Source organism: Vanellus vanellus (genome assembly GCF_965231255.1).
Source record: "Vanellus vanellus genome assembly, chromosome: 1".
NCBI classification, from domain to species: Eukaryota; Metazoa; Chordata; class Aves; order Charadriiformes; family Charadriidae; genus Vanellus; species Vanellus vanellus.
This window is the reverse complement of record NC_138905.1, coordinates 162509710-162533840: the sequence shown is the minus strand read 5'-3', so window position 1 is coordinate 162533840 and position 24131 is coordinate 162509710. Positions and strand designations below refer to the sequence as shown.

At 45.3% G+C, this 24131-nt stretch overlaps 2 protein-coding genes across 2 annotated transcripts in view; one reads left to right on the top strand and one right to left on the bottom strand.

Moving 5' to 3' along the window:
- Positions 1–9345, top strand: part of UBAC2 (UBA domain containing 2) — a 103503-nt gene extending 94158 nt beyond the window's left edge. Inside the window, exons 8-9 of the mRNA XM_082493980.1 lie at positions 5095–5217; positions 8423–9345. Of these exons, the coding sequence (XP_082350106.1) occupies positions 5095–5217; positions 8423–8530 (231 nt within the window). The 3' untranslated portion in view covers positions 8531–9345. The remainder of the gene's footprint in view (positions 1–5094; positions 5218–8422) is intronic.
- Positions 9346–19793: 10448 nt separating this feature from the next.
- LOC309675567 (G-protein coupled receptor 183-like) lies at positions 19794–20852 on the bottom strand (the record flags this gene model as incomplete). Its single annotated transcript, XM_082487894.1, has 1 exon — positions 19794–20852. The coding sequence occupies one exon, from the start codon at positions 20850–20852 to the stop codon at positions 19794–19796; it is 1059 nt and encodes a 352-aa protein (XP_082344020.1).
- Positions 20853–24131: the final 3279 nt, after the last annotated feature.

The following is a 24131-nucleotide window of genomic DNA, read 5'->3' as shown; positions in this document are numbered from 1 at the left end:
CCACTGATCTGTCTTACGCAATGTTCAGGGCAGGAGATATTGTTGTGTCATTCATAGTTATGCTTTTTCTTTGTTTATATCATCAGTATGTGTACTTTGCAGTCAATAATATGTATAAAAAATTATCTCTGAAAAGTAAATGTGTTTCTTGCTTTCAGTGCATTTTTTTAAATGAAGCTTTATATGAAAGAAGCAAGACAATATTTATGTCTGTACTAAGTAATGGCTCCTATGCATAGTAGCAAACTTTAAAAATGTTACTTTAAAAGGTGAAATGCGAAGCAATTTCCTTTTTTTTTTTTTTTCTTTGTGGTTGTTATGTTAAGAAAAGGTGAACAGGACAGATATCAGGAGGTGCTTCCTGTTTGTGCAAACAGATGGCAAGTTGGCATTAACCATATATATGAGATAACATTATCAAAATATCTTAACCACATGCATCACTTTCAAGAGGACTTTTGTGAAGCATTTTATTTCATTTCTTTTTAAATTAGTCTAATTAAAATACATGCAGATGTGACGGCTATTTAACTGGATATTTGTTAATTGTCCATAATACAACATTCTTAATTGTCAAGCTTTGGATAAGAAGTGCTTTTACAAAATATGCCATGGAGCAGGTATATATATAGGAAGCAGGTAGAGATGCCTTTTCAAAAAGAGAGGAAGGAGATTACGTGAAAAGAAATGGCATAACTGGGGTTTTAACAAGCTCTACAATCAGAGACATTTACTAGCTCTAGACTGGTATGAATATCTCTTCCTTATTCTGTAGGGAAGGAGGCTACTCCTTTCCTTCTAAACAGTATTGTTCCAGACACCATAAAAAAAAAAAAAAACCAAACAAAACCAAACCACAACCCAAACCAAAAAAAAGACATCAAGGATGTGACCTCATAAGGCACAACTTCAGTACGTAAAGCCCTGGCAGCTATCCAAGAATAAGTCATCAATATGGCATTTCCTTAGAACCTTTTCTGTCAGGAAGAGCTGCCATTTTCCCATTTCTTTAATCCAGTCTGTTCTTAAATCTCATTCTTTGGTTGTCTAAACTTGTGACTAGTTTGTTGTCTTCCTGTAACAGATGTTCCAACATCCCTGGTGTTCTTCTAGTCCATTTCTAGTAGTGATTTATTGGAGACCAATAAAATGGTCTCCTTGGTATTTTTGTCTCCTATCAGGCAGTAACAAAGAATTTACAATCAACCACTTCAGCCAGTCTTTGCACTGCTAAAACCAGAGGAAACTGAATTTTTCTTCTATTAAAAAATTACAAACTTAGGAGTAATGGAGAGGGAAAGGCTTATAGGCCTTTCTTAGGTTTGTTCATCACCCTTCTAGTCAACTAATTAATGAAGCAGTCTTTTTGTCAAGTGTTTTTCCTGATGACGTGTGGAAGACTGTGTTGTGGACAGAAACCTCTTGGAGCAGCACTTGCTCTTGCTGCTCCCCGACAACTAAGGATCAGGACCAAGAAAAATGTCACCTGAGAGAATCTAGGTGCAAGATAGCCTGAGTCTGTCAGTTGTTAAGACTGGCTCTGGACGTAAGAGGTTTCATGAATCCTCCTTACCTAGTCCTGAGTCATGTTAAGTCTCAGCCCCCAAACCACTTAGTATTAAACTTAATTCTTTTTACAACAAACCAGAATCGTGGAAGAACTGCCTGGATTTCATTTAACAGATTAAACTGGCAGACAGTTATCACTGAAGGTGCTGCGCAGGAAAGGAGCTTACATACTGGACCCTGGATCATCCTCACTGCTTAATTATTGTCTCCTTTTCTGCCTCTGTTTTGAACCATTCCAGAGAGCTGTGTTACCTGAGACAAGGCCCCTGTGGAGGCTAAGGAGATGGGTATGAGCTCATCTGTGCTGGTGGGTGCTGGTGGCAGGCCTCAAGTATATTCTAAAATGCATAAATATTGTTTGTTGATTCCCCGGGAGGGACTCTCAGATGGTTTAGAGGCATCACGTAAATAAATTCGTCAGATTGGATATCTTCATGTGAAATCTTCCTGACTTCTCACAGCGTAAGTGTGTTAGCACAGTCATAAAATTACAAAGGGGAGGTCTGCAAAATAATTTCCATAAGCAAGGTGGAATACTGGTCTGGAAATCTCCTTCTGCACATTTTTTTAACTGGAATCTGCAATGTTTACTTAGTTTAAAACATTTTTTGCTGTTTGCTTTGGGTCAAATTAAAATTATTTCTGCTGTGATAGTTAAGGTTGTCTGAAAGTCTTTACGCAGTCACCATCCATACTGGAAATCCATAGCCTTGCTCTCCATCTTCTGTGGATCCAAGACATTAGCTACACTTCCTAATTCTTCCGTACCTTTATTCTATGGGATTGGCCCCAGTACCAGTCTCATAGTTCCTGCTGCAGTTCCCTGAATCTCTGCTTTTTTGAGCCTGACTTTGTGCGTGTCCATCATGTAGTTAGAGGCAAGTCTGTGAGGGGAAACAATTTTCTTACAGTCAAGGTAAAGAAGCCTGATGTGCCTGGTTTTGGTGCAGTTTGTAAGGTAATATACAGATGAGAAGTGGACCATAATGTTAGGATTAGTCTTAATCATCAGTGTTCAAATACCATTAAGGGTTTCAGCCTTTAATACTTGTTGTATGTTGGATATTGTTACTTCATTCATATAGTTAAGAACTGACGGGTGATGTTTGTCACAGTTTTCAAAGGTAATTGAAATATTTTGAGGGCATCTGAAAAAAATCTCTTCACAACTATTTTGATCTAATTTGCCTAGTTTCTTATTTCTGGGAAGGGGTTAGTAGTCTTCACATGGAACTCTTCTGAATACATCAGTCTGTATCTATAGTTTATCAAGATACCTGCTGTAAACCTTCGAAACTAAATAGTTAACTTAGTAAGGAATCTGCGTTTTTTTCTACTGAAGTAATGCATTCTGTATGCATTAAGTTAAAATGCATTGTCAGTTTAGGGTAAGGAGGTAAACAAGTCTCTTCGTATTGTTATGTGCCAACGCACATGACAGAGAAGATGCCAAACCAAACTGGAATAGTTTGGTTCAGTAGTGAAGCTGAGGGCACAGCTGGAAAAGTGTGTTTATTTCAGTCGAGATACACTGGAATACTGCTAAATTAATTCATTTATTGTAGAATTTATATTTCATGCACACTATTCTATATGACTTCTGACAAAAAAAATGCGTCATAGTCCTGTAAGCATTTTTCAGTTTGCCAATTTAATATGAATGACCCTTGGAAGCATTATTTTCTCCCCCTCAGGTCTTTTCAAAAGAATAAAAACAGGCAAAGCAGCATTAGTGCAGCGTTCTTGCTGAACTATAGAACTTAGTAGACTTTTGGAAATTCAAAGTTAATTAATTAAAACTTAAAGTAATTCTGAGCTGGGGGAAATTATAGATGGAGAAGTACAGGACTTGTGATTTTCCGAGACCACAGAGTAGTGCGGTAGTGTCAGTAGGTCCGAGATCCCTCTCTATGTTTCTCCTTTTTACTACACTATGCTGTTTGGCTAACGCAAGGTTATACAGAATCTTTTGGTTAAAACCTCATGACTTGTAATCAAATGTTGTATACCGTGCAAAAAATAGAAATGTAGATACGTAATCATTTTTTAAAATTCGAAATCACTAAGAGTGGACATTGTCTTGAAAACCGATGATGACTCCTAGCTATTGCACATCTTCACAGGGAAAAATGGGCTGTAGTATATAAGGAACTGGGATACTTTACAAGCTAGCGTTCCAAATCTCATGACTCCCCAAATGCTTTGTTTTTAAAATGTGCTATTGTACTGCCCCCTGTGGTGTCTGGGGTGGTTGGGTCTACTCTGGAGAGAAAGGAAGAAAACAAAGGAAAGGGCAAGAAAACTAAATAAATTATTTTTTTTTTTTGTCTAGGAACAGGTTTAGTTGCTGCTGTTGTGATTGAGCAGACAGCGTTTAATGCTCTAGGGGTACATAAAGGCAGGAAGAGCCTTCACAGAGAGAGAAAAGAAAAAACTCTCTTAAGAGGAAGGTCTTCTGAGAAACGACAATATATAACTAAAATAGAGCAACTAGAGGAAGGAAGTCCATGTCCTATATATACAGAAAGGGAGGGGAGATCTTCTCCATAGTAACAGAGGGAGTAGGGGAGGAGGAAAAGGGCAATACAAGCTGCAAAAGATGTTTGAACAAATTGTACAGAAAAGAGAGATTTGGGGTTTGCCCTTCTTTCCTGCTTGCAGGGCCTGTGGTTTTGGTGTGATACGAAATCCCTTAAAAAATGTTTGTTTAAGATGATAAAATGAAGGTGGATTATTTCTGGTTTATTATAAAGCTTGTACTTTAGTATTTGTACTTTATGTTGTAAACATCTTATTATTACAAGACTTGCAGCTTGGCTGTTGGAAGGGAAGTTTCAGTTCTGTGATTTATACCATACGTTACTGCTGTGTATCTGTATTATTACTATGTAGTTACAAAATGTTTTGACACTGGAATATGGCCAGATTTTGCAATGGTATTGAATATGCAGAAGTTAGGTGAGGTGGTCTGTGTGTCTGTAACAGTCACATTGATGTCACAGAATTAATGACTTACATGGAAATCACAATCCTGAAGGTTGGACTTGTTCCGAGTTTCCTGATGTGGTTTTGCTGATGCACTGAGAATCCTTTTTTGCTTTTCCCCTCAACTTATTTTTTTTCATTTTTTTTTTCCCTGGTTGACTCCTGCGGCAGTCTTGCAAAGCACTTGCGGGACCCGCTGTTGCGTCTCTTGCCAGGCAAATCCCTCTTGGCAGAGAGAGCAGCACCTTCAGCCTCAGAAATCTAGCCCTCTACTAAATCAAATCTTTCACAATGGGTGTGAAACATCCTTTCCTCCTCCTATTAGCACTCTTCCTTAATTTACAGTGATTACTTCTAATAACTAATAAAGCAGTAACCAGTCCCAGTTTTGACTTCATAAGAGACTGTGCAGCAGTTTTTGTTTTTTAAAATGTAGTTTACTCAACTTTTGCCTTTCACATTATGTGGGATGGATGACCTTTGTCTTTAAAAATATCTGTAGTTCTTTTTGCAAAGTCTGACAGCAATGTCTGGTTTCAGGGTGGGATGATTAACTGGAATAGACTGTTTCCTCCTTTACGTCATAGACATAATGCAAATTATCAAGATCATCGCCCATCTGAACAAGACACACCTCCACCTACCGAGGTTTCTGAAGAGCAGGTAAACTTTTCTCTATTTTAAAATAGCATTAAAAAAATGGTTAGGAATTACCTCTACTGTTATTTTATCATCTGTTGACACAATTTCTTAAACATTCTCTGTAGCAGCATAAATTAGAATATCAGATAACAGTCACAATACAGACAGCGAATTGTCATTGCCATCTAAATCAGACTTACAGATAAACTTGGGAGTTTCTGCTTTTATGTGTAACTGTCTTTTGTATTTAAAGATTAGTTTCACTAGTGGGGGCTATTAAAATCTGATAAAATAAATGTTTCAAAGAAGCAAGAATGACAGATTTCATTATTTGTCTTGTAGACATGCAAGTTTTCTTTCACTGAGGTCTCCAGCTTAAGTTTCCAATTCAGTCATGTAATTTTTTGGAAATAAAAATGTTATGCCAGCTGTAGACTGCAACACACACTTGGTGTAAAACTTGGATATTTCCCTCAATAATGGGGTTCACTGATTTCACATACTGATGCCACAGAGAAGATTGTGTCTTTTCTACCAACTAGACATTTAGACTTACTGTATAGTTGTAGTCTTTTAGACTTTTGTTGATAGTTTTATTCTCAAAAGAGAGGATGATTTAATAGGAAATTTAAGAATTCAAGATTAGTTTTATTTCTGTATTCAGGATTTATTGCATGCAACGAGGTTCTCCAGCTTGTAGCCTGTCTGCAGTCAGCTACATTTGGCCATATTACAGTCTGAGGTCTCTGCTACCCTTGAACGAGAGTAGCTTTCAAGGGTGATTTTTTCTTTCCTTTTTTCTGGGAGATAAATCAACACTTGGTAGCACCATGCTGTCATTTCTAGTTAGTTTAAAATGAGATCATCCCAAACAAATCTTTGCTATGATCTGATATCTAGTTTTATTTCAGTGTTAGATTATTTTCAAAATGTTCAAAACTGTAACTGCACTGGTGGTTTTAACTGCAAACCTGCTGGGGTACATCCAAAAAGTAGAAAAAACCAAACAAACAACAAAAAAAAAGCACAAAACCCAACCAAAAAAAAAAAAAACCAAAAAAAAAAAACCAACCCAAAGCAAAACAACCCCCCACAAAAGAACACCTTCTGAGACCCAGAAACACAGAAACTTAGTTTTGGCCAGCCTGAAAGCCACGCAGTGCCAGGTATGGGGTGAATGAAAGGTTTACCTGCTGGGTTGATTTGTTTGTTTGTTGTATTGACAGATTCTGCTTGTGGGAACTTTTATTGTTGGGCTGGAACTAATGAAATGGTTATTAGTCTGACTTGTGCTGGATTCTTACCCAAAGCCTTTAGGCCCAGATTTATGAAAGCAATATATGCTTATATCTCCTCATGCATTGAAGTTGTACAGCTCACCCGATTGCTGTCATTTGCAATGCTGTCTAGTTACCCTGCAAAGAAAAAAGTAATCTAAGCACCTTTGATTTCTCAGTACTACGCTAATACCTGCACAAGCTGTCTTAGAATGGCAGAAATAAAAGGTTTTCTTCCACTCTTCAGATTAAAATTTGCAAGCAGTTGCAATGCTTTTGGTACAAAAATCTCTGCATTTCTTGTGGGCTTTTTGGCACCTTAAATTACCGTTACCAGTATACATCTCTGTTTCCTGGAGCTGGATTCAGTTCCTGTGGTTAAAATACACTCAGATGAAAAGAGCTTTTTATTGTTACAGTCTGTTTCCCATGATGCTCACTGGCAACATTACAATTCCATCCACCACTTCTTAAGGTTAGAATTCATGGCAACTACAGTAAAAAACTTTCTTCTGAAATTTATTTCTGTGGTTAGCTTTTATTCCACTGCGTGCCCTTTTTCTCATAAGAAACAGAGTCTTAGATGAAAAATCAGACAGAGGAAACTTTAGAAAGTTACGGGTTATGACATCCTATTTGAAGTTGCACTATTGTTGCAGCGGTGTCAAACATAGCAATTCATTCCTCTCTACAAGAAGGTGAGAAACCAACATTGGGTTGTAAGGGGGGGAAAGAGGGAAATGCACAAAATGATCGGTACTGTATTTGATACTGTGACAGCCAAGGCAAACATTTTCAAACATTTTGTAACATTGTATTTAGATTAAGAGAATGGGGACACCCACCTCTGGGCATATTTGGCAGTAGTGTATTTCTCAGTAAGCTGCCAAAGCAGAGAAGATGAAAAATCCTGAAAGTTCTGGAGGTGTCTTAGAGGAAAGGGAGGTTGCTTTTAATGGCACCTTTCTTTTAAAAGGCATTTGAAGTACTTTCAACACTATCGCACGTTGCTCTTGCACCCTGGGAAGAGGCCTCCTGAGATGTAAACAGCCTCTGATGCGTTCCTGCTCAGCTGCGTTCTGCTGCTGCAGAGTCTGTACAAGCAGAAGAGGAGCAGTGGTAGCTCCCAGACAGCTTCTGTAGCCCAGAACTTCAAGGTTCAGGATCTGTGGTGTCCGGTCACAGGCCATTTGGAGCAGGATGGGGAATGCTTTATGCTACCGATGGCCACAGTTAATTTTACGTGCTGCTGTCTGCTGCCCTCCTCCTCCCCCCTCCCACGCCTTGTTTTTCCCCTCTCTGGAAGATTAACTATAAAATGGAATTAGTTATATGGTGATTTTCAGTCATACGTAGTTGAGAATTGTATATGTTAAATATACTTCAGATTGGAATTTAGTCAATTTAGATTAAATCTGGTTATACCTACGTTGCTTTTTACGTATGGTAATTTGAGTATCTGTTAGCACAGAGGAAAAAGGTTAGGTGCCGAGTACATGATATTATAAAGAGGGACAGTCAAGTGATTAATGATTACCAAAATCACTGTCTTAATATGCCCTTTTCCAGGTAATTCTTCCATCAAATGTCATTGACTCACACTGTTTTGAGAATATTTAGATTGTAGTTGTCATGTGTGGTGCCATACTTTCTATTTTAATCTTTTTCCAAAACTAGGCCAGCTAGGAAAATACAGGTGTGGCATTTTCAGCAAACAGTGCGTTTTGAATTAACTAGCAGTCATCTCTTGTCTGTGGAAATGTTTTCAAGCATGCTGTCCCAGATAAGTCTTTGTGGCGGTGCGTAGCTGTGCTTGCTTACTGTCTGGAAAGGTAAGCTTTTGAACAGCCTGATCAGTGGAAAAGTGATCTCTGACACTGTTAACATGACTAACACTCACATAGTGTGAATAAAGCTCTGGTTTTAAAGAGGTGTTATTTCTTTTCCAGGTTGCACGACTTATGGAAATGGGATTTTCCAGGGGAGATGCTCTAGAAGCTCTGAGAGCTTCAAATAATGACTTAAATGTAGCCACTAATTTTCTACTGCAGCACTGATGGTTTTCTGTGTGAAGGGACTTCACTTGATGGGTTTGTACACGTCTGAAAGGGGATCAAAGCCACCTGCTGGACAGACTTATGAAGGTCGTCCCTGCAAGAGCGTCAGAAAAAAGAAACTGGCTCCGTGTGACTGGTGATTCAGAGTGATGTTAATGAATGACGTGAACTGTTCCCGAGCCTTCAGATCACTTGGTGGTTTCTAATCTAGTTATCCTTTTCAAAGTAACTTTAGTTTCTACATATTACTGGATATCACCTAAATTTATTTTAAAAATAAAGTAGGTGGGTTTTTTTTCTTGTAAATCCTTGTTACACATATTATCAGACTTAATGAGTAGGAGAAGAAGCTCCAACAACCACAACAACTAGATTTACCTGTCAAGAAAAATCGCATTTTCTTCATTTACCAGCCTAATTTCCCTAGCTTACATGTTATTTTACAGTACTTGATTTTTGATTACAGTAATAAGAGGTTTGAAGATCACTTCATTTTCAACTCAGTAAAGGTTTATGGGACTATTATGTCATTCTTCAGAAAGTTTTATTAATGTCTGTAATATTTTATTTCTTGAATTTCTTTTTAAATAAAAGTTGTCATTCAGCACATAATACACAGATAGGGTGCAAGAAAATTCATGTGCATATTGCAAGCTGTGGTAAGTGACCACTGTAAATTTAAATTTTTACAAATTGAGTGAATTGCTGTTCAGATACAGGTAATGAAGATATTCACTAGAAGCAATAAAGGTGAATCAAATGATACAATAAGATCAGAACTGAAATGATTTGAATGACTTCCATGTCTAATTCACACAGAATGTAACGATGGGTGTATGCTTAGTGTCCTAAGGGCTGGTTTCATTTTTTGAGCGGGCTACATACTGTCTTAAAAGAAAATGACAAAAAGCTAACTTTTATATATATAGTTCTAGTTTTCTACTGTCAGAGATGTGGATGACCCTGCATTTGCTGAACCCTTACTGTCGGAAGCAACTTACTGTTGATCACAGACTGGAATATTAACCTTAAGGGTGATTCAGGCTAACACAGGAGGTAACAGGACTCTAACACCAAGGTAATACAATATTGGTTTTGAAGTTTAGATTGATAAATAAGCTTACTTGGCTTGACTCTCAGAAGTGCTCAGTATTAGCACCTTTGGAGTTTGAGGAGGTGGGCTGGAGAGAGGTGAACATCACTATAAAACCAAGCTGAAGTAATACAAGATTCCAAACTGTGACTCCATGAAACCAATCTACACGTATCTCAAGCATTGAATGTATGTTTCTGTACGTACTTTTGTTTGTACATTGTGTGTATGTATGTGTCTATTTATATACATGCAGGCATATTTAATACATACGTATATTTAGAATAAGATATAGGTCATCAAAAGCATAACAAAAGCAATAGCAGATGCAAAGGGGAGGAGGTGAAAGAATACAGGAGAGAGTAGGATGTTTTGAACATCCAGATGAATGTGTGTGTACCAAAGTACTGACCTGCACAGTCTCACTTGGCCTGGAAATTATACTTGGAAATTGCAGGACAAGATTTAGGGAGAGGAAGATACGGTTTGTTTTTTTTTTTTTTTTTCTTTTAATTGACTGATAAAACTGAAAAAAGTCCTTCAGGCATTAAGTTCCTTACCCAGAAATGACATCAAATTAGTGCACCTTTTGGCACATGGCATAATTTTTAATAAAGTCAATGTCCTGTATGTATTTTTTAGTATTTTCCAATGGGTGAAATTAGGGGGTTTTGGAATGACTGTGTGTTTTCCTGGGCTTTGATAACCTCCTTCAGGGTTTGGCTTGCTGCTATGACCACATTATTTAGGCTGGGTCTGCTTTTTAATTGAAAGGTTTTGTTTGTGTGAAGCTGAGTGGTTCTGTGTGTGTGTAGGCTAGAGGCATTTCTGTACCCAGAGAACTCTGGAAACCTGCTGTCTTACAAAGGAAAGGGTGTATGTAAGAATAAAAGCCCTACAATAATTTGTATTTGTAAACTAGTTAAATGTTTTGAAACAAGTACAGGTTTTAATTTTGAAACATACAGATTCTTCCTTCACAAATATTTTCTCAAAAATAGCAATAAAGACTAGTGAATTACTTCAGAAGTCAAATTTTGTCTGTAGGAAATAAAGGTCCACCTAGCCCAAGGTAAATGAAATATGACCTCTGCCCTTTCAGACATTGCCCTGCTCTAGGGACAAGCAGAAAGAGCATTTATTCCTTGGAATTTTAAAACATGTCGAGTGGCATCGAGGACATGTAAGTGGATATTCTCCAAGTCTAAATCCTTTCTCACTATTATCTGAGAAAGGGGTATCCAAATGTCACAGTTGTTTGGAAAACCCCATTTTGCTGGGCATTTCACAAAACGTGGTCAAACATAAAGGGTAAAATTCAGGTCTTGGTGATATCAGTTGAAAACTCCCCTTGACATCCGTGAGAACGGTTTGTGCTGAAAATGCTTCCAGGGTTGTGATTTCCAATTAAAAAAAAAAAAAAAAAGAAGTGGTAAAAGGAGGGGTCTCGGATGCCATTGAACACAGTTCCTGTTTCGTGCAAGAACCATAGAAGAAAGATTGACATGTTAGAGCTGGAAAACAAATTGGTTTCCACTTGACGGTGAAACTTTCATGGACTATTTCTGTGAATGTGAGGAGCATGTTTTTTACAGCCTACGCAGTGTTTGTCCAATATGGTTTTGAATGTCTCATCACATGGTCTCTATTTTGTGTATGACCCAACAATATTTTTTAGGCAGTGAGGGAATACAGAATACTTTTCTCCAGAGAGGATTTTAAGTGTCTAGGAAATTCATGCTGGTTTTGGTAAAGCTAAGATCTGGTGTTTTGAGGTAAAAGTAGTTCTGCTATTAGATTTTGTCTACTAGACTGGGAATGTTGTCTTTTGAGACAACATTGGAGTAATTTATTGGGGACTTTCCTAGACGGTTATGTGACACTTTGAAATACACCCACAGGGAGGTTTGTATTTGTGGAAACCTGCCTGATAAGCCACCGGGTTCTCCAGCCTTAACTTTTTGCTGAGATGCAGAAATGATGGGGCTCCGTACCTACCAAAACAGTTTTCCTCTCCCAAAACAAGTGTTAAAGGTTGCGTGCTACTCATGTGAGTACACAGACTGTCACTGTTGGTTCATGTATCAGCCTGCGCTATCTAACACTTGTCAGTGCCTTTGTGAACATGTGATGGAGAAAAGGTCTCGTTATTTTTGTGTGAAACAGAAGAACAAGCAAGCAAAACATATTGCAAGGTACAGGGCGAATGGCAACATGTTTGGCTCCTGTTTGCGTGCGTATATATGTATATGCATATATATGTGTGTATGCATATGTATATATACAGAGAGTGAGTGAGAATATTTGTGTTCGTTTGATGAATTTAACTGGAGCAAAGAGTTTGTTGAAGAAAATTAAAAGTCTGTATTCAAAGACTCCCATGTCTCAAAGACGTGTATTTGGAGTACATGCAGTTGCAAAGGCACACAAATTTGAAATACTCAGAACTCCAGCTGCCATGTTGTAGGGGAACTGCATCTGTTTGAGGATAAATAAATGCACAGTATTAATTTCAACCAATGGGGATTCTTGATACATAAGTGCAATTAATTTATTGCATGTGTTCTTCCACAAGAAAAGCCTAAATGAGATTAGCTGTCTTTAACTGGGTAGCCATAATCCTAAGTATTTTATATAAACGAGTCTAAATACTGTTTAATTAGGAGAGTCACATGGGTCGGGATTAAAGGGAAGTCGGGAGCAGGGGGCATTACAGTAGGGGTCTGCTACAGGCCACCTGACCAAGAAGACCAAGTGGATGAAGTCCTCTATAAACAGATAGGGACAGCATCACATTCACAGACCCTGGTTCTCATGGGTGACTTCAACCACCCCGACATCTGTTGGAAGGGTAACACAGACAGGCATAGACAATCCAGGAGGTTCTTGGATTGCATTGAGGACAACTTCCTTCTCCAAGTGGTTGAGGAGCCAACGAGGAGAGGAGCTATGCTGGACCTTGTTCTTACCAAGGAGGGACTGGTAGACAGTGTCAAACTCAAGGGTAGCCTGGGCTGTAGCGACCATGAAATGGTCGAGTTCAAGATCCTTGAGGCACTGAGGAAGGTGCGCAGCAGGGTGACCACCCTTGACTTTGGGAGAGCTAACTTTGGCCTCTTGAAGAATCTGCTTGGTGCGGTGCCATGGGATGAAGCGCTGGAGGGAAGAGGGGCCCAAGAAAGTTGGTTAATATTCAAGGACTGCCTCCTCCAAGCTCAGGAACAATGCATCCCTACAAAGAGGAAGGAAGGCAGAAAAGCCAGGAGGCCTGCATGGATGAACAAAGAGCTCCTGGACATGACCAAAAGGAAAAAGGAGGCCTATAGGGAGTGGAAACAGGGCTGGGTAGCCTGGGAGGAATACAGAGGAATAGTTTGAGCAGCCAGGGATCGGGTTAGACAAGCTAAAGCCCAGATAGAATTAAATCTGGCCAGGGACATTAAGACAAACAAAAAATCCTTCTTTAAGTATGGCAGCGAGAAAAGAAAGACTAGGGAAACTGTGGGCCCTCTCCAGAAGGAAACACAAGAACTGGTTACCCAGAACAGAGGCAGAGCTGAGGTACTCAATGACTTTTTTGCTTCAGTCTTCACTGGCAAGGACAAAAGATGCAGCCACACTACCCTTGACACAGAATGCAAAGGCGAGGATTGGGAAAATGGAGAACCACCCACTGTAGATGAAGATCAAGTGCGAGACCACCTGAGGAATCTGAAGGTGCACAAGTCCATGGGACCTGATGAGATACATCTGCTGGTCCTGAGGGAGCTAGCAGATGAGATCGCTAAGCCGCTAGCCATCATATTTGAGAAGTCGTGGTGGTCTGGCGAGGTTCCTGCTGACTGGAAAAGGGGAAACATAATCCCTATTTTCAAAAAAGGAAACAAGGAAGACCCAGGGAACTACAGGCCAGTCAGTCTCACCTCTGTGCCTGGCAAGATGATGGAGCAGATCCTCCTGGAAACTCTGCTGAGGCGCGTAGAAAAAAAGGAGGTGATTGGTGACAGCCAACATGGCTTCACCAAGGGCAAGTCATGCCTGACAAATTTGGTGGCCTTCTACGAAGGGTTTACAGTGGCAGTGGACAAGGGAAGACCAACTGATGTCATCTACTTGGATTTGTGCAAAGCGTTTGACACTGTCCCACACGATATCCTGGTCTCTAAATTGAAGAGACATGGATTTGACAAATGGACCACTCGGTGGATAAAGAACTGGCTGGACGGTCACGCTCAAAGAGTTGCAGTCAACGGCTCGATGTCCAAGTGGAGAGCAGTGACGAGTGGCGTTCCTCAGGGGTCGGTACTGGGGCCTGTACTGTTCAACGTCTTTGTCGACAACATGGACAGTGGGGTCGAATGCACCCTCAGCAAGTTTGCCAATGATACCGAGCTGTTTGGGGAGGTAGACACACTGGAGGGGAGGGATGCCATCCAGAGGGACCTGGACAGGCTGGAGAGGTGGGCCCAAGCCAACCTCATGCAGTTCAACAAGACCAAGTGCAAGGTCTTACATCTGGGTCGGGGCAATCCCAAGCACAAATACAGGCTCGGCAGGGAATGGCTGGAGGGCACTCCTGAGGAGAAGGACCTGGGGGTGCTGATTGACGAGAAGCTCAACATGACCCAGCAGTGTGCGATCGCAGCCCAGAAGGCCAACCGTATCCTGGGCTGCATCAGGAGAAGCATGGCCACCAGGTCAAAGGAGGTGATTCTGCCCCTCTACTCCACTCTCGTGAGACCCCACCTGGAGTACTGAATCCAGCTCTGGAGTCCCCAACAGAAGAAGGACATGGACCAGCTGGAGCGTGTCCAGAGGAGAGCCACAAGGATGATCCAAGGGCTGGAGCACCTCTCCTATGAGGAGAGGCTGAAAGAGTCAGGGCTGTTCAGCCTGGAGAAGAGAAGGCTCTGCGGAGATCTTATTGCGGCCTTCCAGTCCCTAAAGGGGGCCTACAGGAGAGCTGGGGAAGGACTTTTTACTAGGGCATGTAGCGATAGGACGAGGGGGAATGGCTATAAACTGGAAGAGGGCAGGTTCAGATTGAACATTAGGAAGAAGTTTTTCCCTTTGAGGGTGGTAAGGCACTGGAACAGGTTGCCCAGAGAGGTTGTTGAGGCCCCATCCCTGGAGGTGTTCGAGGCCAGGCTGGATGTGGCCTTGGGCAACCTGGTCTAGTGGAAGCTGTCCCTGCCCATGGCAGGGGGGTTGGAACTCGATGATTTTCAAGGTCCTTTCCAACCTAAACCATTCTCTGATTCTATGAACACACAAGCATTTATGTGTTTATATATGCACACATATATGCATATTTTACTGTATATGTGCTTATTTAAGACATACTGGATTTCATTTGATTTTTGGTAGGATTACATTCCTCCTGTTTCCATATATAAAAGGATGCTTTCACCATAGAAAGTCTGCTCTTAATTGAAACTCAAGGAGGATACGTGCTACCAATAGTTTTCAGCCCAAATCTAAGACAAGGAACCGATGATGGGAGCAGAGGAACAGTACCACCTGGTGATGAATGGGTGCAACTGGGGAGAATGTCAGCATATGGGTCGGTCAGCTGCTGCCATTTGATTTTTTGCAAAGGAGAGTTCTAAGAGGAAACGATAAGTTAGCTGGGTTCACGCGTGTTTCTGGAGGACTGTTTGCAAACTTGAACGGCAGCGTTGGAGAAAGCAGGAATATACGTACTTCAAAAGCGGGTGAAAAATTTCAGGATTGAGGCTGAACCAAAAGCAGGATTTGGCCTGGAGTTAAGTCGGGATCATAAATGTAAGATTAGCAAAGGAGAGGACTTGAGGGAGATTGGGGAGGTGGAACCGAGTGGAACAAAGGGTTTAGAGAAAAGGAGCAAAGTAGAAGATAGACTGCAGAGGGCAGAAAGAAAAGACAGGGTGAGAGGAGGGGGACGGGATGTTACATTGTGCCTTGTTCGGTTTTGAAAGAATTCAGAGAGGTTCTGTGCAGAAAATGCAAATAGGCAATATCGTGGCTAATCTTGTACTGAAACGCCACTCTTCTTCCAGGGGTGTCTGATAGAGGAATCCTGCCATTTTATTTGGTCAGTTTTGCACGAGATGGTACATGTAAGTGAGAAAGAAAACTGTAATCCCAAGCGACTCGGCGGTGCAGCAAACCCTGGAGTCAGCAGAGTATGCAAGAAAGCGTATGTTTCTGGTTTTCAAAGCACAGTCAGTCCTACCAACCTGACTCGTCTCCTGGCACCCCATCCCAACAGCAGAGAGACCCACTCCAAAAAAGGACGCAGCTCCTCACAGGTCTCATCACTCTTCCCATGCAAGGTTATTTATAAATCTCCATGGTGCCATGGGAGCACACCACCTTCCTGGGGAAACAAGTGTCCTGCGTAAAGGAGGTGGGTGGAGAGCTCGCCTCTCATCGCTTCTGAGCATTGGTGTTGCTTTTGGGGGGGGAGAGGCACGCGTGCTCCTCCGAGAAGAAAACAGTTGCCCACATCACCTGGCCCGAACAGTCACACCGGGGCTTGTTACTTGGCAGTGAGAAGCTTTTATTTTAAGTAGATACGTGCATTTTTACATGACAATATTTTACTGGCTTACAAAGATGGATGTCGCGACATGCAATAGCTTCAACTGAGGACAATTTGAAGCACAGGCTGAAGAGGTGTGTTGTACAGCGCAGGGAGTTTACCAACTGGTGATGTCTAACTGCAGCTAGGAGCTGTTGTCCCCCAGCACTCTCCTGGAAATGTATGCTTTTAGTTGAAAGCATGAAGTTTGGAACCACTGCTAAGGGAAAGAGGCGGTGCTGTTCGAGCTCCATGCACTCGCCATCAAGATCTGGCTTGTCGGATAGGCAGGTCCTCTGCAGAGACTCTGCCCGCTTTCTGCACTCCATGCGATTTCTTTCTTTCTTATGAGGAAAGGCTGAGAGACTTGGGGCTTTTTAGTCTGGAGGAAAGAAGACTGAGGGGGGATCTTATCAATGCTTATAGATACTTAAAGGGAGGGTGCCAGGGGGATGGGAACAGTCATTTTTCAGTGGTGCCCAGGGATAGAACAAGAGATAACGGGCACAAACTTGAGCATAGGAAGTTCCATCTAAACATGAGGAGGAACTTCTTTACTTTGAGGGTGGCAGAGCACTGGCACAAGCTGCTCAGAGAGGTGGTGGAGTCTCCCACTCTGGAGACACTCAAAACCTGCCTGGATGCCGTCCTGTGCAACCTGCTGTAGGTGACCCTGCTCTGGCAGGGGGGTTGGACTAGATGATCTCCAGAGGTCCCTTCCGACCCTGACCATTCTGTGATTCTGTGCATGAGCTGATCACCCTTTCGCAGAAGCTGAGGGGAAACCTGAAATACACAGTGTTAGAGGCGTTTGTCTTGCAAGAGGTTTTGGGCCACAAGGGTCACACAGCAGGAGTTTGCTAAGGAAATCTCAGTTGGCACCACAGACATATATAGTCTGTACACAGGAACAGTAGTAGTGTGTGACCGTAAGAAATGTACCTGCTGCCCTTGGATAAAAATGATTTTTTTCCCTTCTTAGAAGACAGTATGGCAATAGGCTGCAGTCCAGGGTGAAGTAAGAAATACGAAATACCTGTGTACCGTGCAGTAATAACTCTCTACCTGGAACGCCATCGGGGATCCCGGCGCGCTGGCGTGTGCTCACCGTACGCTTCACAACCACCCTCCTTCTCGAATGCACCGTGTTCCTATGTGGCAGGAGATGGGGGGGGGAGGGGGGGGGGAAGCACCAGCTGCATCTAGTTTTGTTTTTTTAGATTCGTGGGCGTTATTTTTAACCCCAAGTAAAGGTTTCAGCTCCCTCTTTCGGCGGGAACCGGCGTTGCCCCTCTCTTCTGTGCAGAGCTGCGCCGCGGAGGCTGCGCCGAGCCCCCCATTTATGTTTGTGTGGCTGTGTATGTACTCCCTCTTTCCCCGAGAAGCCTTTATCACGTGTTTGTCTTTGCCTCTGCCGTAGGCTCCAGCCTGGTAGAGCATCTCTGCGCCTTGATGTTGAGAAGGAGGGTTGGCCACCGCTGCAGATCCAGCATTCAGGTGGAGGCTCACCCCAAGACCCGTGGCTCCGTACCATGGCTCTCCTGGCAGCCCCCACCACAGTCATATGGCAATGGGATGATGGCGGAGCCAAGCTGTTCTTGGCACACGCGGGTGATATTAGGGGCGACAGCCGCCGGCTGTGGATGGGGAGGTTCAGACTGAAGAGTGGGGGAAAGGTTTACATCCGGAGGGCGATGCAGCATGGGAACCGTCACCTCAGTGGGGGGAACCTCCTTGCCTGGAGTTTCCAAGCCTGAGCTAGACGAAGCCATGGCCAGCCTGACATCGTGCCAGCCACAGTCCTGCTTTGAGTAAACTGTCAGATGAGACGATGCAGAGAAGTCCCTTCCAGCCAACACTTCTTTGGTAAATTAACAGTGCACCAGAACTGTACAGCACCTGCCAGCCAGGCCAGGCTCCTGTAGGGTGTTCACACCATTTATATCCTAATATTATTGCACACCAGCTCCTCCTTGTCCGTTGTAACATGCTTTTTAGGACACAGGCACTCTTCAGGACAGCACTGAGGTTAGACCTGCTTTGAGGAGGGCTCAGATAACCTCCTGAAAGGACCTACTGGAGTCCCTTTCCCACTTGAATTATTTTAGGCATCCCTCATAGTCAGCCTTCAGGATACTACAGTTACCCGTACCATAAGTAAAACCATCGTCACCCAAAAGCTCATTCATGCGTATTTGAACAGTAAAGGGCTGCACGTGACGCTATTACTAACTTTCTAGCCATAAAGAAAGGTTATTATCTTAAAGAATGATTTGTAAGAATCAAAAGTGTCAGTTCATGAAACTTCTTCAGTTATACTTTTTGGCAAAATAAAGCTGCTTTTTTTCTACTCTTCATGTCTCTGTGAGTGTCTCTGTCCCTTCCGACCTCAAATGTAAGAGCAGCCATCCCAGGAAATCCCACGTGTGTTTTTTTATCGTAGTCCCAGTGACTTCAGAAAAGAGCCAAGGAGGTCCTCGCTCCTGCCAATTTTCTCCTCATTGCACAGGCTCAAACGTCAACGGGAACCCAACAGTCTCAGGGCTCCTTCTCTCGCTCTGGTGATCATCACGCATAACGTGCCCTTAGCGATGCTCCCAGACTCATCAGGGCGCTGGGTTCAAGCAAAGGTCAGTCAAGGTCACATAAGGCCACCCTCAGTCCTTGTCCCCTTGTCCCCTTTCCTCCACTCCTTTCAAGTAAATGAGGGATGGGAAGGTTTCGCCCTCAGGGCGGGTTTGCAGCCTTCCAGCCAAGCTGCGAGCCAGGCCAGCCCCAGCATCCCCTTCCTGGTGAGAGGTCCCGGCGTGACCACAGCGCCATCGGCTGTGAGGAAGGGCACCCTGGGGAAGGAGCAGCCACCCAAGTGGCTGAGGCAGGCAGCGGCACTCCTGGGAGCTTTGCAGATTCATGTCCTCGTCCTCCTCCCTTGAAGAACAGCTTTTCCAGCAGTCTCCACGCACCCCGCGCTTACCGCACACGGGCCCGCACGGTGCCCGGGCGCAGGAGCAGGATGCTGGGCAGGGGGAGAGCGGAGCTGCGTTTGTCAGTGCCAGGAAAGAGCTGTAGGTGACTTTCTGCATGGAAGTAGCATCCCAGCCAGTTCCTGAAATGCCCTGAGTCTGTGCGCTCCGTGCCAGACACCCCAAGCCCCACAGGGATACTGCCCCAGCGCTCCGGGGGCAGCGCAGGGGATGGGAACAGGGAGACAGGGATAGGCACAGTGGTTACCAACAGCCACCACCGGCCCCGCAAGTGATGCAGGACAGGCGTGGGAGGCCGGTGCGGTGCAGTGCTGGGAAACCCCCAGCAGTGTTCGCCAGCCAGAGTGGTTGCACGAGCTGCCTGCTCTGGGGTTGGGATGAAAATGAGTCCCTCCGTGCTCCAGGACAGCGGGTCCAGCAGTGCTGAGCACAGAGCCAGGCGTGCAGAGCCAGGCAGGGGCTGTGTCCTGGTCGGGTTGGCTTTGCGAGAGGCCCCAGCTCCAGGCAGGGGAGCGATGAAGCCTGTTGGAGGTGCTGGTCCGGCTCTGCAGCCCGGCTCCAGCTCCTGCCGTCGGGGATGGTCCATAAGCTGCAGGCCGGAGCAAAAGCAAGGAGGTCGTACCACTAGACAGAGACGGAGCCAGGAGGCTGGCTGTTGCTGTTGCTCTCGGAGGGGGTCTTGGCAGTGGAGGAGGTGGCCATGGAGCCGCTGTTCCTGAAGATGCGGAGCAGCCTCCGCTTGTAGCCCCGGAAGGCAAAGAAGTAGATGATGGGGTCGATGCAGCAGTTGAGGTTCATGAATGCCACGGTGACTTGCAGGGACATCTTGAAGGCTTGCTGCTCGCGGCAGGATGGCTGGTAAAGGATCTTCCTGACCATGAACTGGACGATGTTGAGGTGGTAGGGGCTGAAGCAGAGAAGGACAGCCAGCAATACCACCAGGATGACAGTGAAGGCTCGGCGGTGGTGCCCATTCTTCACCGTCAGTGGGTTCTCTTTGGCCGTCTGACAGAGCTTGAGGTTGATCCTCACGTAACACACCAAGATGATGCCCACGGGCAGGAAGAAGCCGAGCACGCAGGCCCCCAGGAGCAGATAGGGCAGCTTGGGGATCTCCTCGAAGTTGAAGTATTCCATGCACGTCAGCTTGTCCCCCATCCTCCGCGTCATGGGCCGCAGAAGCAGCGGCGCTGTCTGCAGGAACACCAAGGACCAGATGAGGACACAGACGCCCCTGGCACGGCTCATCTTCCGGATCCTGCCGGGGTGCCTGGTGCGTACCACAGCGATGTAGCGATCCACGCTCACGCAGGTCATGAAGTAGATGCCCACATAGGTGTTCATGTAGAAAATGAAGGCTGTGACCCGGCAGAACCAGTCCCCGAAGGGCCAGTCAAACTCCAAGATGTAGTAGGCGATCCTGCCCGGCAGTGCCAGGGTGAAGAGGGCATCAGAGAGGGCCAAGTTCACCAGGTAGAGGTCAGTGGAGTTGAGTTTCTTCTTCCTGCGCTGGAAGGTGATGCAGAGCGCCAGGATGTTCCCGCAGGCGCCGAACAGCAGCAGAGCGGTGTAGAAGAGGGAGAAGGTGACTTTGGCAGAGAAGTGGTGGTTGTGCACGTTGCAGCTGCTCTGGTTGCTGGAGGTGAGGTTGACGGGCGGGAACACGGCCTCCGCAACAGCCATTTCCGCGGCACCTCACGAGCTCGCGCCCTCTCCCTTGGAATAAAAACAGACGTGAAACTTGCAGCTTATCGATAGCAGGAGCAGCACCCGTAGGGCCTGTGAAAGGCCCGTCCCCTGCTCCCTGCCACCCCCCTGGCAGCACACAGCTCGAGTCATTTGGAAAAACGCATCTCTTGTGATTTCGGTGTGAGCGACTCAACAAAGGCTGTGACTCATTGTCATCTTCTTGTCACCAACTCCTCTTATTTTTGTGTTTTTGCACATCCAATCAATACCAGAAAGGACTGGGGGGAGAGGGGAGGCTGGGAGGCGGAATCACCTGTCACACGAGCAAGGTCCCAGACTCGTCTGCTGGCAGCGATGTCATTTATTCATCACCGCGGAGGGGAACGGGGAGCTTCATTGGGAAAATGCCCAGAAAGTGGTGGGGCTGGGGGGTGGTGGGGGTGGCTGGAAGGGCCGGTGGGCAGAGGTGACAAGAAGCGCCTTTGCAACCCTCAGGCTGGGACGAGGGCAGAAACAAAACTGAAGAAATTCGAAGAGAGGAAAAAAATCCCAGCCTTTCCCCCCCCAAAAACCTGCGCCCCTGTGCCCATCCAAAGCGGGGAACGCCCCGACCCCAAACCCCCGCGCCCCACACACCCTCCCGCTGCTCCCCCTGCTTTGGGCCACGGCTCCACGTCCCGTCCCCCCCCGCGCCGGGCCAGGGACAGCGGGGTCCCCGTCGCTCCCGGGGGCTGCTGCAGTTCCCGGGATGCCCGTCCCGTCCATCCCGTCCCTCCCGTCGGGGCGGCCGCCGCGCCCCCTTCACCCCCTCCCCATCCCCGCCGCTCACCGCTGCGCAGGCTGCCGCCCCGGGGGCCAACTCCCGCCGCCGGGCTCCGCTGCGCTCCCTTCGGGACGGGACGGGACGGGACGGGACGGGACGGGACGAGACGGGACGGGGGGTCCCGGTTGCACCGCGCTGACTCCCGCCCCCGCCGCCGGGGACCCCCGAGGAGCTGAGATGCTCAGGCGCACACGAACACGCGCGAAACAAAAATCAGGGGCTCTAACCTGGGAGCGGCGGTTCCGCCTCCTCCTCCTCCTCTACCTCCTCCTCCTCCTCCTCCCGCCCGATGCTGAAGGGGGGGGGACGGAGGTGGGGAGGCGGGCGCGGAGCCTCCCTGCCCGCCGCCGGCTCTCGGACTGCCCGGCCGTGTGAGCGCCTCTCGGGATTCGCTCACGTTATAAAAGCACCGTCAGGTCTGGGTTCGGTTTGGTTTTTTTTTTTGGTTTTTTTTTTTTTTTTTTTAGGGTTAGTAAAAATATGTGTTCTTTCTGGGTGGTTTTCTTTTTGTTTTTTGTTTTTTGGGGTTTTTTTGTTGGTTTTTTGTTTTGGGTTGTTTTTTTTTTTTTTTCCCTCGGTGTGTGAGAGGCATTTTGCTGCCGCGGGGGTTATTCTCAGTAGTGGCTGTGCTGGAGAAGATAAATGACTGTACCTGCGCAGCAATCGCTCCTGCCATCTGAGCCGACTTTGGGTTTTACTCTGAAAATTTCTGCAAGGATGCAAAATGCAACTGAACCATGAAAACAGCCTCAGCTCAGATTAGCATGTGATCCAGAGGGTTCACCCCTGGGTACATATGTATGGCCACAGCAGCGCCATCGGACCATGCCACCTTTTCTGATAAAGTCATGACAAATCTCCCGTGGAGCTTATTGTGGCCATGGCCAGTGCAAGCCACACTCTACGTGGCTCCTCAGGCTGTGAGGAAGCCCAGATTTGCCTTTCGTACACACACGGAGAGACCACCAGGCACAGCCCCTCGAGGCAGAGGCTAACCTGAGTGGAATGAGACCATTTGCCCTTAGTGGTAAAATTTTCATTATTAGGATAGTATATTTTGTGGTGAATGTAGGGCAAAGCCCCTTGTCTCAGCTGGAGCTCTCTGGGCAGGCTCTGTCCCTGCAGTGTGCTGGGCAGTGGAGGGCTCTGATTTACCCCGTGGCCCGCTGTGTGGGTGGCTGGCAGGGCCACGGTGTGGCCGATGAGCCACCACGAGCACAGCAGCCCTGACCACAGCACGGTGCTGCCGGAGACGGGGTGAGGGGTGTGGAGAGCCAGCACGTCTTGCAGTGAGGGGAGAGTACTTTCCTCTCCAGCACTTCCCAAAACGTTTGCAGAAGCACAGTCTGCCCTATGGCTGGTGGGATGGCGTTCCCCACAGTGGCTATTTACTGGAGACCACTGGGGCTTTCAAATCCCAAGAGGTTTTTATGCTCTTTTTAGTGGTTTTAGGGGGATTTTTGCTGTTGGTGGTGATGAACTCACTTGTTTTCTTTTTTTTCCCCTCCCCAAAACTCCTAACAAACTAGGAAATTCCCATCATGGGACATTCAGGGTGCTACTGAAAAATACTGAGGCCAAGAAACATCAAGGTTAAGATTACAGCTAGCTAAACTTAAATCTCTCGCTGAGCTAGTAAAGCTCAGTCAATTCTTTAATTGCATAATATTTATAATGTTTTACAACATAGTGGCATTAAACTCAGTACTAATCTGTGTACTCATGCACGGTGAGTCATTTGTATAGAAATTACACACTGAATGATATTGCCATGAATTACTACAAGCTGAAGGTACCTAGCAAGAGCAATAGTGAAAATTCGCTAACAACCATCTCTTAGTAGAGATACTTTTTTGTCGCTTGGGGATTTATAGTGCACGAAGGGAAAGGCCTGCCAATAAGAGAATAACTGCTGAGTAAATTGTTAAAACATTCCTTAGTAAAATGGGGATTTTCTATGTGCACATCTGCCAAGAGTTAAGCGAATCAAACTTGTTTGGGGCTCAAATGTTTTTGAACTGTTTCATCATGATGATGAAAATACCCGATGGATATAACATTAAAGAAGTGTTATCCCAACAGAAAACCTGAGCCCACAGCAGGAGTGGATCCAGGACTACCCTTTCGTCTAGCTAAGGCATTGCATGAAACACAGGTGCGGCTGAAAGAAATACTGGTCACACTGAAGTCGGGGTCACTGTGACGCTGACAGTGGAAGAACTGACGCTTTGCCCATGAAAGGCTCCTGTCCACCCTCGTCACACTCTCTCACGTCTCCACAGATTAACACCACCAAGGAAAGAAATCCGGGATGAAGCTGGGCAAAATGCCGTCGCCTTCCAGCCATGTGCCTGCGACACCTCGGGCGGTCACGGTCACCAGCTCTCGGAGATGACGGATGGAGCGTTTTGTGATGCAAATTCACGCTTTCTCCGTGCAGTCAAATGCCC